The 14,203-nt window shown below is 39.0% G+C and overlaps 1 protein-coding gene across 1 annotated transcript in view; it reads right to left on the bottom strand.

The window, feature by feature from the left end:
* Positions 1–14,203, bottom strand: part of LOC120227298 (coagulation factor XIII A chain) — a gene marked incomplete at its 3' end in the record, with an annotated part of 72,630 nt that overhangs the window by 39,034 nt on the left and 19,393 nt on the right. The window contains exons 4-5 of the mRNA XM_039225438.1: positions 3,071–3,245; positions 383–521 (exon numbers count right to left, since the gene is read on the bottom strand). Coding sequence (XP_039081369.1) covers positions 383–521; positions 3,071–3,245 — 314 coding nt within the window. The remainder of the gene's footprint in view (positions 1–382; positions 522–3,070; positions 3,246–14,203) is intronic.

The following is a 14,203-nucleotide window of genomic DNA, read 5'->3' on the forward strand; positions in this document are numbered from 1 at the left end:
AGGTATATTACTCTTGGAGTATCAACAAAGAGAATGCTGGGCTCCCATATCTCTGCCATTTGCCATAATTTCTTTTTCTAAAGTAGAGAGCAACTAGTGTGGGCTCTAGTCTAAAGCCATAGCTAAAACTATGGCCTTTTTCAGTGGTTGGTGTCGAAATGCAATGATTGATCTTTATTACTAGAAACGTAAACTGCCTGTTCAGTAACATTTCTCATTCATTAGCTGAAAACAATCTCTGCCAATCAGACATTTCTGACTATGGTATTGAACAGTCCTTAAAATAGAAGGGAAAGAAACATTAGGCCCAGTCTGTCTGGTAGTAAATATGTAACGCCACTTTAATTTGATATCAGCAAATGCCCTTGGAAATCAAACTCACCACACAGAATCCTTGGTGAGTTTGGAGTTCACATTCCCATCTTCTTCCAGGAAGATGTCCATTTGCAAATTGGCATCATTATCATGGGCTGAGAAATAATTGGTAACGACTCTTGCTGGTATCCCAAGGCATCGCAAAACTACAAGCAAGAAAGGACAGACTACAAGGAAACCCGTCACCAAAATTGAATAAATACGTAGTGAACAGTCCCCTCTCATAAGGGACTTCCTCCTTTACCAACAAGAAAAGTCCCTTTGTAGGTGTTGTCCTCAAATGTCCCTTACTGAAGAAGGAGGACAGTTGTCAAGCTTTAGGACTCCAGAGAGAAATCTTGCTGTGTGATCATTCAGAATAAGTGGAATAAAAGGAATAAGATCCCAATAACAGGGTTAAAATTGTTTAGTTGCTAATCCTACAATCATTGAAGTCATATTATTTTAGTTCATCTACTGGGACTATGTTGCTGAAAAAATATATTTTTTTAAACTCAGCTAATAGGAAGCTATAAAAGAGGTCCTTAGTGATGTTAGCTCTCCTGGCTGGAATTTGCTCTTGTGACACTTGGTGGAGGGCGACACTACAGATTCATTTTAATTGCTAGATAATAAATTACCTGGATGCATCTCTTGCCATATGTACCTATTGATTAAACTCAATCCAAATCCCCTCCCTGGCTCCCAGGATGCCAGACATCAGGGCTCATTGAAAATAATTCAGCCGACAATTTTAAGATTAATGACTCGGCTCGCCTTTTTTTCTCCCTTCAGAATAGGTTAGCATTTTTAACCAAAGATTATCCACCGCCTTCAATAGAACAACCTTGGAAGTCCAAACTTAAGTCTGGTAGCAATCAAGTGTCCCCATTTATGCACTTAATCTTATTACCCTAAACAAAAATGATTGCAGCTACCACCTGCTTCCCACTTCCATCTTCCTCTATTGATTCACAGACCCTATTTACGGCACTGTTTTATCAGTAATATGATTGGCACCCTAGTTCTATTTCTGGCTGACCACTAATTCCCAGAATGAGACTTGTTCCAGAGTCTGCTAAACTCATGTTAAAACAGGTGAAACCTGATACTGGGGCGCCAGTACTGCCTTCCTCCTAACTTCCCTCTTGGGGGTTATTCTTACTGTGACTTCCTCACATTGTACTTCTGCCATTTCTTAGCTTAACATCAAAGACTGTTTTCAGGAAAGACCTGATGACTCTTTCATACAAAAGGCATAAATGGATGGAAGCTGTTCACTATTATATCTGGTTCTAAGCCTGACAGAATTACATTGGGATAGTGAAATTGTAGGCAGCAGGAAGACACAAAGGAGACAGGGTCCTTTCTATTTTCTTGGAGGCATTTCCTATGAGTGGCTACTCCCATTGGGCACCCTCCACATGGTCTGGGTTTGGGAACAGTGAGGGAGGGGAGCTACTTCTAATTGTTAGCCCATCATGAAGTTCGGCTTCTGTCTAGTACATAAGAGGCCAGCACTTCTAGGAACCTGATACACTGGCCTCTATTTGCAGGAAATATATTCTTTTAGCCCTTAGGTATACTCAAATGACTAAGAAAATAAACTTACCCAGTTGAATGCCATAGAAAACCAAACCACAAAACACAAAACTCACAGTTTCTTCCCTCTTGGATATCACTGACTAATCTTGGACTACTGCAACTTTGAGCTAAAACTGTGAGGCTTCATGATCATTTATAAAAAATGGCTTCATCCTGGCTTCCAGCCTCCAGCCCCTCCTTGGTTTTTTTGATTAAAACGAAAAATGCTAAATAGGTAAAAAAAAATTCTTTATTAATGAGCAAGCAGCAAGGACACTCCAACTTGAGCTTAATATTTTCTCCAAGGCTGTAGAAATGGCAAGTGAATGGAAATCATTACCAATGATGAAGACATAGTGAGATAAATGTATTTTTAAAAATATTCACTGAATTAACAATAATGTTGTCCAGATCTAGACAAGCAAATGCCATTTCAAAAAATGATGCATGAGGCTAAGGAGAATAATTCTGTTCTCATATGTTTTCCCCTATAGATTAGATGTTGGGTGGATTAAAAACTAGAAGGGAAACTGGGGAGTAAAGATTGTTCATTGACTTCTGATAGCTAATTGCTCAGGGACATTGAGATTCATATGTAAAAATGGAGATGGGACCACCTGTCACAATCCCTTCACAGTTATGTAAAACTTAAGTGCATATATTTATAAAACTTCTCAGTGATAAACAATAGGAGGCTAATAAGCATATTTATAACATTTTTCAATGTTGAATAAACAGTATATATATTTTATTATTTATAATTTAAAATTTTGTTAATTTAGTCTTTTTAAAACGTGGTGGGGAGTTTACTGAAAATAAAATGGCATATCTTTTCCCTCACAAAATTTCTTTCCCCCGGGCCCCTCCCCCTCATTTCTCTGGGTGTTGAGTGATGGATTATGTAGGAAATAGTCCATCATCCTTTCTATAAAGATTCTGCAGTCAAAGAGAAACTATGAGCATATTCGTCCCAGTACAATTTAATTATGCATTGACTGCATCCCAGAATAGCCATCCATAAATTCTAGAGAGATAACAGGGGTTGCTAGGTCTCTTTGCCAGTTTATAGATAAAATGTCTTGAAGTAAAATTCCCTTTGCATTAAAAAAATGTTACTCAGTTGGTTACTTACATGTGTTAAAGACACCAGCAAAAACCCAGCATTGACCATACCGGACTGGATTCTTAGTACTCTGGTATTCCAACAGAATGTCAACACTACCGGTCCAGGCTGATGGGGGAACACCATAGGCATAGATGTTGTCCCAGGATCCAACAAGGACACCTTCATCATCTTTGGCATTAACCTAAATGAGACCATGAGTGTTAAGAAGTAGGAAGGAACATTTAGAAGAAGTCTCTCCAGACTCCGACATCAAGCAAGCTAAGGTATCCAGTGCCTTCCAAATGTCCTGCATGAAAAAAACAATTCCACTACTGTTCCATTCACTGTAGTGTCATCAGGGAAAGTGACACAATAACTGTGCAAGAGAAAACCAAAATAAACAAGGCTGCCTCTCAAATAACATATTATCGTAGTTAAGGTGGTATTGAATAGCAGCTAGGAAGAGTTATAATGTCTTCTCCACATGCTTAGGAATAGGTATGCCTGGAACACTTGATCTGGTTGGAGTAGTGAGGAAGAAAGAAAGAATACCCACCAAAGAAGATAGCTCAAACAGGGATCAAAGAGGAACCTTGCCTTTGTGGAAGAATAATTTGAAACTGACACATGACAAAAGATGTATAGGGTGAGTGGGAACTCAAAGTCTCATGGTCTAGTGGCTTTTGACTTTGATGATAAGTTGTAGACTCTAATGAACTAAAAAAGTAAACAGATGTCATAGGAACCCTTAAGAGTTATTAAGACATTTAATTCCCATGAATACAGGAAGGGTCTGGGTTATTATAGTGTAAGTATGGGGGAGACTTAAGAATGGCAGTCTTGAATATTTGGGAAACTCTTACTGCACATTTTGGGAAACTCTTACTGCACATTCAGACCAAGGTCTTCTGGTAGCAGAAGACCTACAGAGAAGGAACAAAGATATTTTGTGTTTGGACATTAAAAAGGTTAAGTAGTAACCCTTTCATGGCATCGGTTTTTTGGGGGACACTATTGAATCTTACTTCTCTTGGTGTTACTTTCATCATGTTTAATTATAGTTAGGAGATACTCTATGTAAGGAGCAGAGGGAGCTTTTCTAAAAACTGCTAACACTTCAACAATGGTTTTATGTTGACATGACAGGGGGTTAGAGCCTTGATCCTCAAAGCATTGTCTGTGGATCAGCAGCAGTGTCACCCCCTGGGAGCTTGTTAGGAATGCAGAATCTCAGTCCCTGCACAGACCTACTGAATCAGAGTCTGCATTTTAACAAAATCCTGGGGTGATTTAAGTGCACATTAGCTTGAGAAGATTAGGTTTAGACTATGCCAAGAAGAAATTAGTTAGCAATGTGAAATGTATGATTGAAGCAGGTGTGTTTGGATTATAAAAGCCATAGAAGATACATTAAAATATGGTGACTTTACATGTTCACTGCCTTGCCAATTAACAGCTCCAACCTCAGCACTTGCCCAGACCCCTCTCTTAGGCTTGCTGAGTTTTGTTGTATAGGAGTCTATTTTCCCCACTGGGTCATGAGTTCATAGGAAATAGAGATTTTTAAAAAATCTATGTCTTTTTCACTTTTAGCAAAGATTGGCAAAGAGCAGGTGCTCGATAGTGGTTGAATAATAGCTCATATATTCAATAAGAATATAGGAATTGTATATATGAATAGGAATAAGACCTTCTCCCAGGAGAGAGATGAACAAGAAACCAATTAAGTGGAAGTAAAGTTTACCAATGTCAAGACAGAAAGATGTACAAGTAAGGTGGAGGCCCAAAGGAGGTAGGAGTCAGTTTCAACAGGTTGGAAGGTGGTGGTGGTGGTGGGTTGAATAGAAGAAATTACATGAAAGCTAGGTCTTGAGGGGCTGAGAGCCAGACAAGATCATCTACATAGTGGAAACAGTTTGAATAAATGCTTAGTGACATAAAACAATATGGCAGGTTCAGGGACCTGTTAGGAGCTCTGCATGGGTATCATGTAAATAGACTATAGTGGATGAAATAAATATAAGATATCAGAAGAAAACAGTTAAAATGTGCAAGCACCTTCTACTTTGAATGACAAAACTTCCACTGAAATATGAGATTTACTCTAGCACTGAGAGGCATTTCCCAAAGAGGGTCCCTCTGTAAAGTATTCTCTAGATCATCATTTAATTTGATTTAGAGAAACTAGTTCCCCTCCTTGATTCTATCTGGTCAGGTTAAAATAACTACTTGTTGATTTATTTAATGGAGAAAAAAAATAATTCTTTCAAGATTTCTGAAGGACCTTCTTCAGCTAATTGCAAACTCATGCCTTTGATGTAAACTTTGACTTTATCATGTAACTCTATGAGATGACTGGGGTGCAACTGGGTTCAGTCAACCATTTTGGCTCTATTAAAGATAAATACTTCTTGCAGTTGAATTGATTATTTATTTATTTTTAATGTTTTTTTTTTTTCCCAGTGTTTTATTTATTTCTAGGAGAGAGAGACAGCGTGAGCAGGGGAGGGTCAGAGAGAGAGGGAGACACAGAATCTGAAACAGGCTCCAGGCTCTGAGCTAGCTGAGAGCACAGAGTCCGATGCGGGGCTCGAACCACAAACCGCGAGATCGTGACCTAAGCGAAAGTCGGACACTTAACCGACTAAGCCACCTAGGCGCCCCTGAATTGATTATTTAAAAACCTGTATCTGTTATAATGAAGCCTGAAGAGTGCCTTAGTAGGCTATAATGTAGTTTAGTCTTTGTGAATAGGCAGTCTCAGGTTTAACTCACATTACCATTTCCTTATCCTTATCATTGAGAAATAGAATAGAGCCTATGAATCTTAGAGGGAAAAAAAAGTTTCTAAATTATGGTTCTGATGACTGATTTCTAAACAGATAGCCATTAACTAGGAGGACTATTTATAGCATTTGGCTGAACCCAGTCAGCTAAGGGTAAGGGAAAAAAATAAAAAGCTCTCTTCTCTACAGATCTTTTAATTGTTAATGCTGAGCTGTTTCCCTGTTGCTAGATAAATCACAACTCTCACTTATTAGCATTTAGTTGGATTAGCTACTGTTTTCTAATTAGAACATTGATTTCTGAGGAGCCTAGATACTGAAAGAGGTCTTTGGTAACACATGAAAAGGGTTAAAGTAATATCTCCTTCTCTGACAGCAAGATATATTTGGGGGGATACTTCAAGGGCATGCTGGTCCTTTTTCATACCACAGCTGACTGTTTCAATACCGTCATGAACTGAGAGTTTGACCAGTGTCAGAGTAAAATGTCTTGGACTTGTATCACTGGTTGTCTAGGAGACAATATGAGCCCAGGACTTTGGACAGGGAGTGTTATTCAACTACAATAAGGTTGCACTAAATTGTCATCCTGTAATACCTATAATATGGGAAAAGTGAAAAACCAGCCCCTTAAAAGTCATTATCAGCAATCCAGTGGCATAACATAATTCAGCAAACTTCAAAACCTGGTTCCAAGAAAAATTGAGGAATATAGATTGGACTAGAGAAGCAGTATGGCTCAGCACCTGACACCTACCACCATTTTCTCAGAAGCCCTACTGTCAAGTCCACAATATCCTGAGACTTTCAGCTATATTTCTGAATCTGGAAAGAAACTAACCAAATTAAAATGCTAATCTTTTTCTTGTTCTGACCAGAACAGTAGAAACAACTGCTATTGGAGAAATGGGCGAGAAAGGGTCTGCACCTCTAAAGAGGGAGACATTCGGGGACTAGAGTTGGGAGATTACATAGAGTCTGAGAGTTACCCTGCCCCCCATGAGATACATCTCCAATTAGATGAGGTGGATTCCAGATGAGAAATTTAACAGAACCTTAAAAGAAAGAGCAGAACCCCAGTATTCTAACAGACACTGCCATCTTTTCAGCTCCCCTCCCCCTTCCAGGCTTTCTCAGAATACTGAGGAGTAGATTGAATGAAAAACATTGGCCTCAAACTGTAGTTCAGAGGAAAACTTCAACTAGTCTTAGATTGGGAAGTGCCAACATTTCACCTACACTATATCAGAGCAAACAGGACAATTGGAGAAAAGTATGCAAGTATGAGCATAAATAAAAAGAAAAGAAGCAGTGAAAAAGGAGGGAGGTGAGAGGGAGAGAAGGAAGGAGAGAGGGGGAGAGAGGGGGAGGGAGGGAGGGAGGGAGGGAGGGAGGAGAGACAGAAGGAGAGAGAGAGGAGGAGAGGGAAGAAGAGAGAGGGAGAGAAAGAGGGAAAGGGAGAGAGGGAGACAGAAGGAGAGAGGAAGGAAAAGAGGAAGAGAGGGAGAGGGAGGGAGACAGTGGGAGAAGGGAAGAGATAGAGAGATGGGAGGGAGAGACCAAGACAGAGAGAGGGAGGGAGGGAGATAGAAAAAGGGGGAGAGAGGGAGGGATATAAAGAGAGGAGGAGGGAGGGAGGGAAAGAGAGAAAGAAGGAGATAGGGAGGGAGGGATAAAAAGAGAGGAAGAGAGGGAAAGAGGGAGAAGGAAGGAAAGAGGGAAGGAGGGAGAAATACAGGAAGAGAGAGAGCTTGAGGGAGAGAAAGGAAGGGAGAGAGAAAGAGAGAAGGAGGGAGAGAGGAAGGAAGAGGCACATAGAGATGGAAAGACAAAGATAGAGAGGGAGGGAGAGAGAGGCAGAGAAAGAAGAAAGAGAGGGAGAGAGGGAGGGATGGAGAGACAAGGGAAAGAAAGGAGACAGGGAGGGAGAGAGATGGGGAGAAAAAGAGAGAGAGGAAGAGAAGGAAGGAGAGAGAGGAAGGGAGGGAAGAAAGGGAGGGGGAGAGAGAGAGGAGGAAGAGACAGAGAGAGAGATGGAGAAAGAGACAAAGAGAGAGGGAAGAGAGAGAGGGAGAAAGAATAAGAAAAAAATAATACATAAAAGAAAATAAAAGTAGGAAACAGAATTTTCTCACAATCTCTCAGGAGATCACAGATCTAAAGGAACAAATTGAAGATCAAATGACATCATCATGGAACTAAAAATAAAGTATAAACTATCAGAAACAGTAGAGATTGTTAAAAAATAAAATTTATGGCATAGAAGAAAAGCTTGAGATAAAGGAAATGTGATGACAAATATAAAGAGATGAAGTTATTTGGGGATGAGGTAATAGTTATTGAAAAAAGGATGATACAACATTAGAATAATTGTTATCTTTAAAACAGAGAACCCAACAAATGAAGCAGAATATATATTTATGATACAATAATATGATACAAATAAGAAAATTTTACCTAATTGAGGAAAAATTGAATCTATACTTTAAAAGGACAATCTGTACTCCAAGGTGACTTGATGAAGAATTCTCATTGCTTAGGAACTTTAATTAATTAAGCTATTTGAACTCAAGAATAAATAAATAATTGTTCAGTCATATAGACAAAAAATTCAAATTAGCAGCAAGAGAGGAAATTAGGTTGCCTTTAGACTTCTCCATAGCACCATTGACTGGCAAAACACAGTCAATCAATATTTACACAGTTCTGAGAGAAAGAAAGGTTGATCCAAGAATGTTATGCACAGCTCAGAGGTTCTGTAAGTATAAAGACAGCCAGCACTCATTTTCAAACATGAAGAATCTCAGGGAATACACTATCCATTATAACCATACTACTTGAAAAGTGATATCAAGATAATTAAAGGCTGAATCAAACAAAGAACCCAAGAACAGAGACACTGTGGTAAAAGACCCAGTGATGAGAAAAACTCATGTATGTTTAAAAACCTTTGGAAATTATGGTATCAGAGTGAATATGAATTTTTAAATTGGATAATATAATAACAATCTTAAGAAGATTAGACATAAGGGAGAAAAGAGGAGAGGGAGAAGGGAAGTATTGATGTTTTAGTGTGTTGGTCTCTCTTAGATAATTGACATCATCTAAAATTAAAACATAGTCTAAAAATACATAATTATTCTTTTAATGGTTTTAATAGTTTTTAAGTAATCTTAGGGGGATCTGTTAAAAACAGAATTTCTTGTAATGAAGAAACATTTATTTGAAGTTTAACAATGTCGTGTGTTGCAATTCCGATTTTTCTTTTTGTGAAAGCAAAACTTAATAAGATTAAATAAGACTTAAAACTAAATAGAATTTGAGTACACTTAAACATAATGCTTTTTAAAATAAAATAGCATGACACCATTTGACATAAAGGGAAGAACGCAGACCAATGGATCACAGACATAGACTCCAGCAAATATATTTAACTAATTTTTGACAAAGTTGCAAAGATAATTTCATGATCTAAGGATATTCTTTACAACAAATGGTGCTGGAACAATTAGCTATTCATATGCAAAAATGAACTTTGATACATACTTTGTCCCATATAAAAAATTATTTCAAAATGGATCACATACCTAAATATAAAGCCTAAAAACTATAAAACTTCCAGAAGAAAACTGGAAAAAGTTTTATACGCTTTGGTTAGGCAAAGATCTCTTTGATACAATAAAATAAAAAGAAAGAAAAGAAAAATGATTCATAAGGATATACTTACAAATTGGAATTCATCAAATTATGAAATTTTGCTCTTTGAAAGACATTATTAAGAGAGTGAAAAGATATGTCCAGAGTGAGGGAAAATATTTATAAATCACATATGTGATAAAGGACTTGTATTCAGATTTTTTAAATTTACAAATAGTTTATTGTCAAGTTGGTTTCCATATAACACCCAGTGCTCATCCCCACAAGTGCCCCCCTCCATGCCCATACCCCCCCACACATCCATCAAGGACTTGTATTCAGATTATGTAATGAACACTAGAAACTCAGTAATAAGAAAAAGAAAAAAATTTAAAACCATGGGGAAATATTTGAACAGATACCACATCAAAGAAGATACATACATGGATAGCAAACAAACACAACCAAAGGTGCTCAACATCATTAGTCAGAGGGAAACGCAAATTAAACCTATAAAGAGATAACATTATACACCTATTAGAAAGTTTAAAATTGAAACAGAACCTACTTCGTACACCATACACAAAAATAAATTCAAAATGGATGAAAGACCTAAATGTGAGACTGGAAACCATCAAAATCCTAGAGAAAAACACAGGCAGCAACTTTTTTGACCTCAGCTGAAGCAACTTCTTACTAGACACTTTGCTGAGTGCAAGGGAAACAAAAAGCAAGCATGAACTATTGCGACTTCATCAAGATAAAAAGCTTCTGCACAGCAGAGGAAACAATCAACAAAACTAAAAAGCAGCCTACAGAATGGGAGAAGATATTGGCAAATGACATATCTGATAAAGGGTTAGTATGCAAAATCTATAAAGAACTTATCAGACTCAACACCCAAAAAACAATGCAGTTAAGAAATGGGCAGAAGACATGAATAGATATTTTTCCAAAGGCCTCCAGGTACATGAAAGGATTTTCAACATCAGTCATCATCAGGGAATTACAAATTAAAACCATGCTTAGATACCACATCATAACTGTCATAATGGTGAAAATTAACAACACAATAAACAACAGGTGTTGGTGAAGATGGGAGAAAGGGGAACCCTCTTGCACTGCTGGTGGGAATGTAAATTGGTGCAGCCACTCTGGAGAATAGTATGGAGGTTCCTCAAAAAACTAGAAATAGAACTACCCTATGATCCAAAATAGAGGTAGATTCAAAATAGAGATACAAAACTAGAGGTAGATTCAAAGGGGAATATGCACGCTGATTTCTATAGTAGCATTATCAACAATAGCCAAACTCTGGAGAGAGTGCAAATGTCCATCAACTGATGAATGGATAAAGAAGATGTGTTATATACATACAATGGAATCTTAGCCATAAAAAGAATGAAATCTTGCCATTTGATATATGGATAGAGCTAGAATGTACTATGCTAAGTGAAAAAAGTCAATCAGAGAAAGACAAATATCATATGATTTCACTCACATGTAGATTTTAAGGAACAAAACAGATAAGCACATGGGAAGGGGGTCAAAAAAGAAGAGAAGGAAACAAAACACAAGAGACTCTTAACAATAGAGAACAAACTGAGGGGTGATGGAGGGAGGTAGGTGGGAGATAGGCTAGATGGGTGATGGGTATTAGGGAGGGCCCTGGTTGTGATGAGCACTGGGTATGTTATGTAAGTGATGAGTTACTGAAGTCTACTCCTGAGACCAATATTGAACTATATGTTAACTAAAATTTAAATTAAGAAAAAAAAAAGACTGATCATATCAAGTGTTGGGGAAGATGTGAATGCCTCGAACTCATCCCCTGTTGGTGGTGATGTAAAATGGTACAACCACTTTAGCAGTTTCTTAAAAAATAACATACACCTATCATATGACCCAGCCATCCCTCTCCTAGGTATTTAAGAAAAATAAAAGCTTATGTCTATACAAAGGCTTTTGCATGAATAACCCTAGCTTTATTTGTAAGAGGGGAAAAACTGAAAACAGCCCAAATGTCCATCAACAAGAAAGTAGATAAATTGTGGTTCTTTTATAGAATGGAACACCGTTCAGCATTACAAAGGAATACAAACAATAGCATGAATGAATCTCAAAACGAGATAAGGAAGCCTGAGCTAGACAAAAAAGAGTGATCCTGCATGATTCCATTTATGTAAAATACTAGAAAATATGAATCAATGTGTAATGACAAGAAGCACAACAGTGATTGCCTGGGGATAGTAGACCAAGCAGAGAATCATCAAAAGGAAAAATTACAAAGTAAATGTCCGGAGAGTGATAGATATATTCATTGTTTTAATTTTAGTGATTATTTCATGGTGCATCAAAATTATCAAAATATGTTCTTTAAATATGGGCATTTTATGGTGAGTTAACCATATCATAAAAAAGCTTTAAAAAGTAAGTGTACTACTTTTTAAACTACCATCTACAGTAGAGAGCCATTTATTATTTTATATTTATATTTATATATTATATTTATATTAATTAATGTTTATTTATTTTTGAAAGAGAGAGAGAGAGACACAGAGTGTGAGTGGGGGAGGGACAGAGGGGGAGACACAGAATCCAAAGCAGGTTCCAGGTTTTGAGCTGTCAGCACAGAGCCTGATGCAGGGTTCGAACTCATGAAACATGAGATCATGACCTGAGCCAAAGTTGGACGCTTAACTGACTGAACCACCCAGGCACCCCAATCCCATTTATTATTTTAAAACAGTATTTATATACTTAAATATCTATATATCTAGTTGGAATGATGTACATCAAATATTAATAATAGTTATTTCTTAGTGGTACAATTTGGGTTGATTTTTTGAGGAAATATGTTTTAAAATTTTTTATCTTTAAATTTTTTTGAATTGTCTGAATTCTTTTTAGAGAGCATTATAAGTTTTTTAAACAAAAATAAAAAAGATCTGAGTAACAAGGGGGAGGGGGCAAGATGGTGGGGAAGTAAGGAGCTCCATACTTGCACTCGCGCCCATACATCACACAGAAAAGATCTGAAGCCATTGGAAACCTTACAAAACCTGAGAGATTGGGAGAAAAAGGATGCAGAATCCACTGAGAGAGCCTTCTAACGTAAGTGTGAACCGGGAAAGATAAAATCGGGCCGGGATCGGAGACTCCAGGGTGGGAGACGATCCCCCTCTACCCTCTACGGGGAGTGAGAAGGGAAGAGAGAGTCCGAAACAGAAAAACCTCTGCTTGGGGGGAAAAACCTCCGCTCGGTGCATAGAAAGACCTTACTTGCCAAATACCTGCACACCAGGTCCCCTCACGCCAACTGGTCCCAGGGGGGGGGGGGGCTGAGCACACAAACTGCTTCTTTGTGCTGCCTCCTGGCGGCTGGACTTCAGAGAGGTGGCGCGCCTGCCGCCATTGTAGCTCCCAGGCGGCTGGGGCCCCTGAAAGAGCCGCGCGGACACCGGGCGTCCTCGCTCCTGGCTGGCTGGGACTCGAGAGGGAAGGCAAAGAACTAAAAACTGGGAAATTAGCTTGTGAGTTCGTGTTTCGGGTGACGAGCCATAGAGGGACCCGGTTTCCTCACTCCAGCGGGCTCCGCGCACCCGGCAGGCAAGCCCCCGCCCATGCTCGCCAGCCAGACCCAGAGAAGGAAGCAGTGATTCTGACGCCACCCCCAGAGCCAGGCAGGAGGCCAGGAATTGCCCCGAGGGGGTTAACTGGGAAGCTGTGTCTAAGGCAATTTCAGCAGGGCACGCGGACGGGGATTTGGAGATTGGAACTGGCCTGGGTTGAAGAGTGCAACCAACTTCGGCTGTGCCCACGGTACGGGGAGTTTACACGCCCAAAAACGCGAGGTGCAGTGCTTGGTTCAAGAAGGGACTGGAGCACCGTCACTCTCCTCCCCTCAACCGACAAGGCAGAACTCCTGCCTGAGGCATTGGATCACGCCACGCCCATCCCTGCTTGAAAGCTTCATTCCTCCCTTTTTTTTTTTTCCCTTTTTTTCCCTTTTTTTCCCCTTTTTTTCTCTTTCTTTTTTTCTTCTTCTTTCTCTTTTCTCTCTTTTTTCCCCAGAACACTGACCTGATTAACTCTGGTCGCCAGCTTGCTTAAACAATCACAATGAGTCCATTCTGTAAATGTAAATTCTACACCTACTGACATTTTCAGCTCTTTCTCTCAGGAGTAAGTAGACTATATAGTTTCTCTGGATAATTCCAGCACCCTTCTCTCACCTGTCCAACCATATTCTACCCTTTACCTCTTTGAAAAAAGCTTCGTATCCATTCTGACTGTTCATTCTATTTCCAATTTTGCCTCATCCCGCCCTGCCTTCTCTCTCTTTCTCTATGCTCTTCAACCAGCACTGCATACACACGGCTATTTAACTGTAGCTGGGAAATCCAGGTATATGCTTTAAACCATTCTTTGTCCATCGGTTTTCTTCTTTTTTCCTTTTCTTTTCCCCTTTTTGACCCTTTTATGTATTTTATACTCCATATGATTCGCCCTCCCTCCTCCGTCTTTTCTCTTAACTTTTTCATTTTCCCTCTTGCTTTGCATGTTAGTTGAATTAGCCTGTGCGTTTGTGTGCTCCTGCTCCCTGTGTGTTTGTCTGTCTGTTTTCTTTTCCAGGGCTACCTCAAGAAACAAGCTAGAGTACACAAGGTGGAGAGTCCCAAATATCACTACGAATAGGAAAATAAAATAACCAAGGTCCCAACAAGAGAGACCAAGA

The sequence above is a fragment of the Hyaena hyaena genome, unplaced genomic scaffold, assembly GCF_003009895.1.
Source record: "Hyaena hyaena isolate Hyena2069 unplaced genomic scaffold, ASM300989v1 scaffold_2145, whole genome shotgun sequence".
NCBI lineage: Eukaryota > Metazoa > Chordata > Mammalia > Carnivora > Hyaenidae > Hyaena > Hyaena hyaena.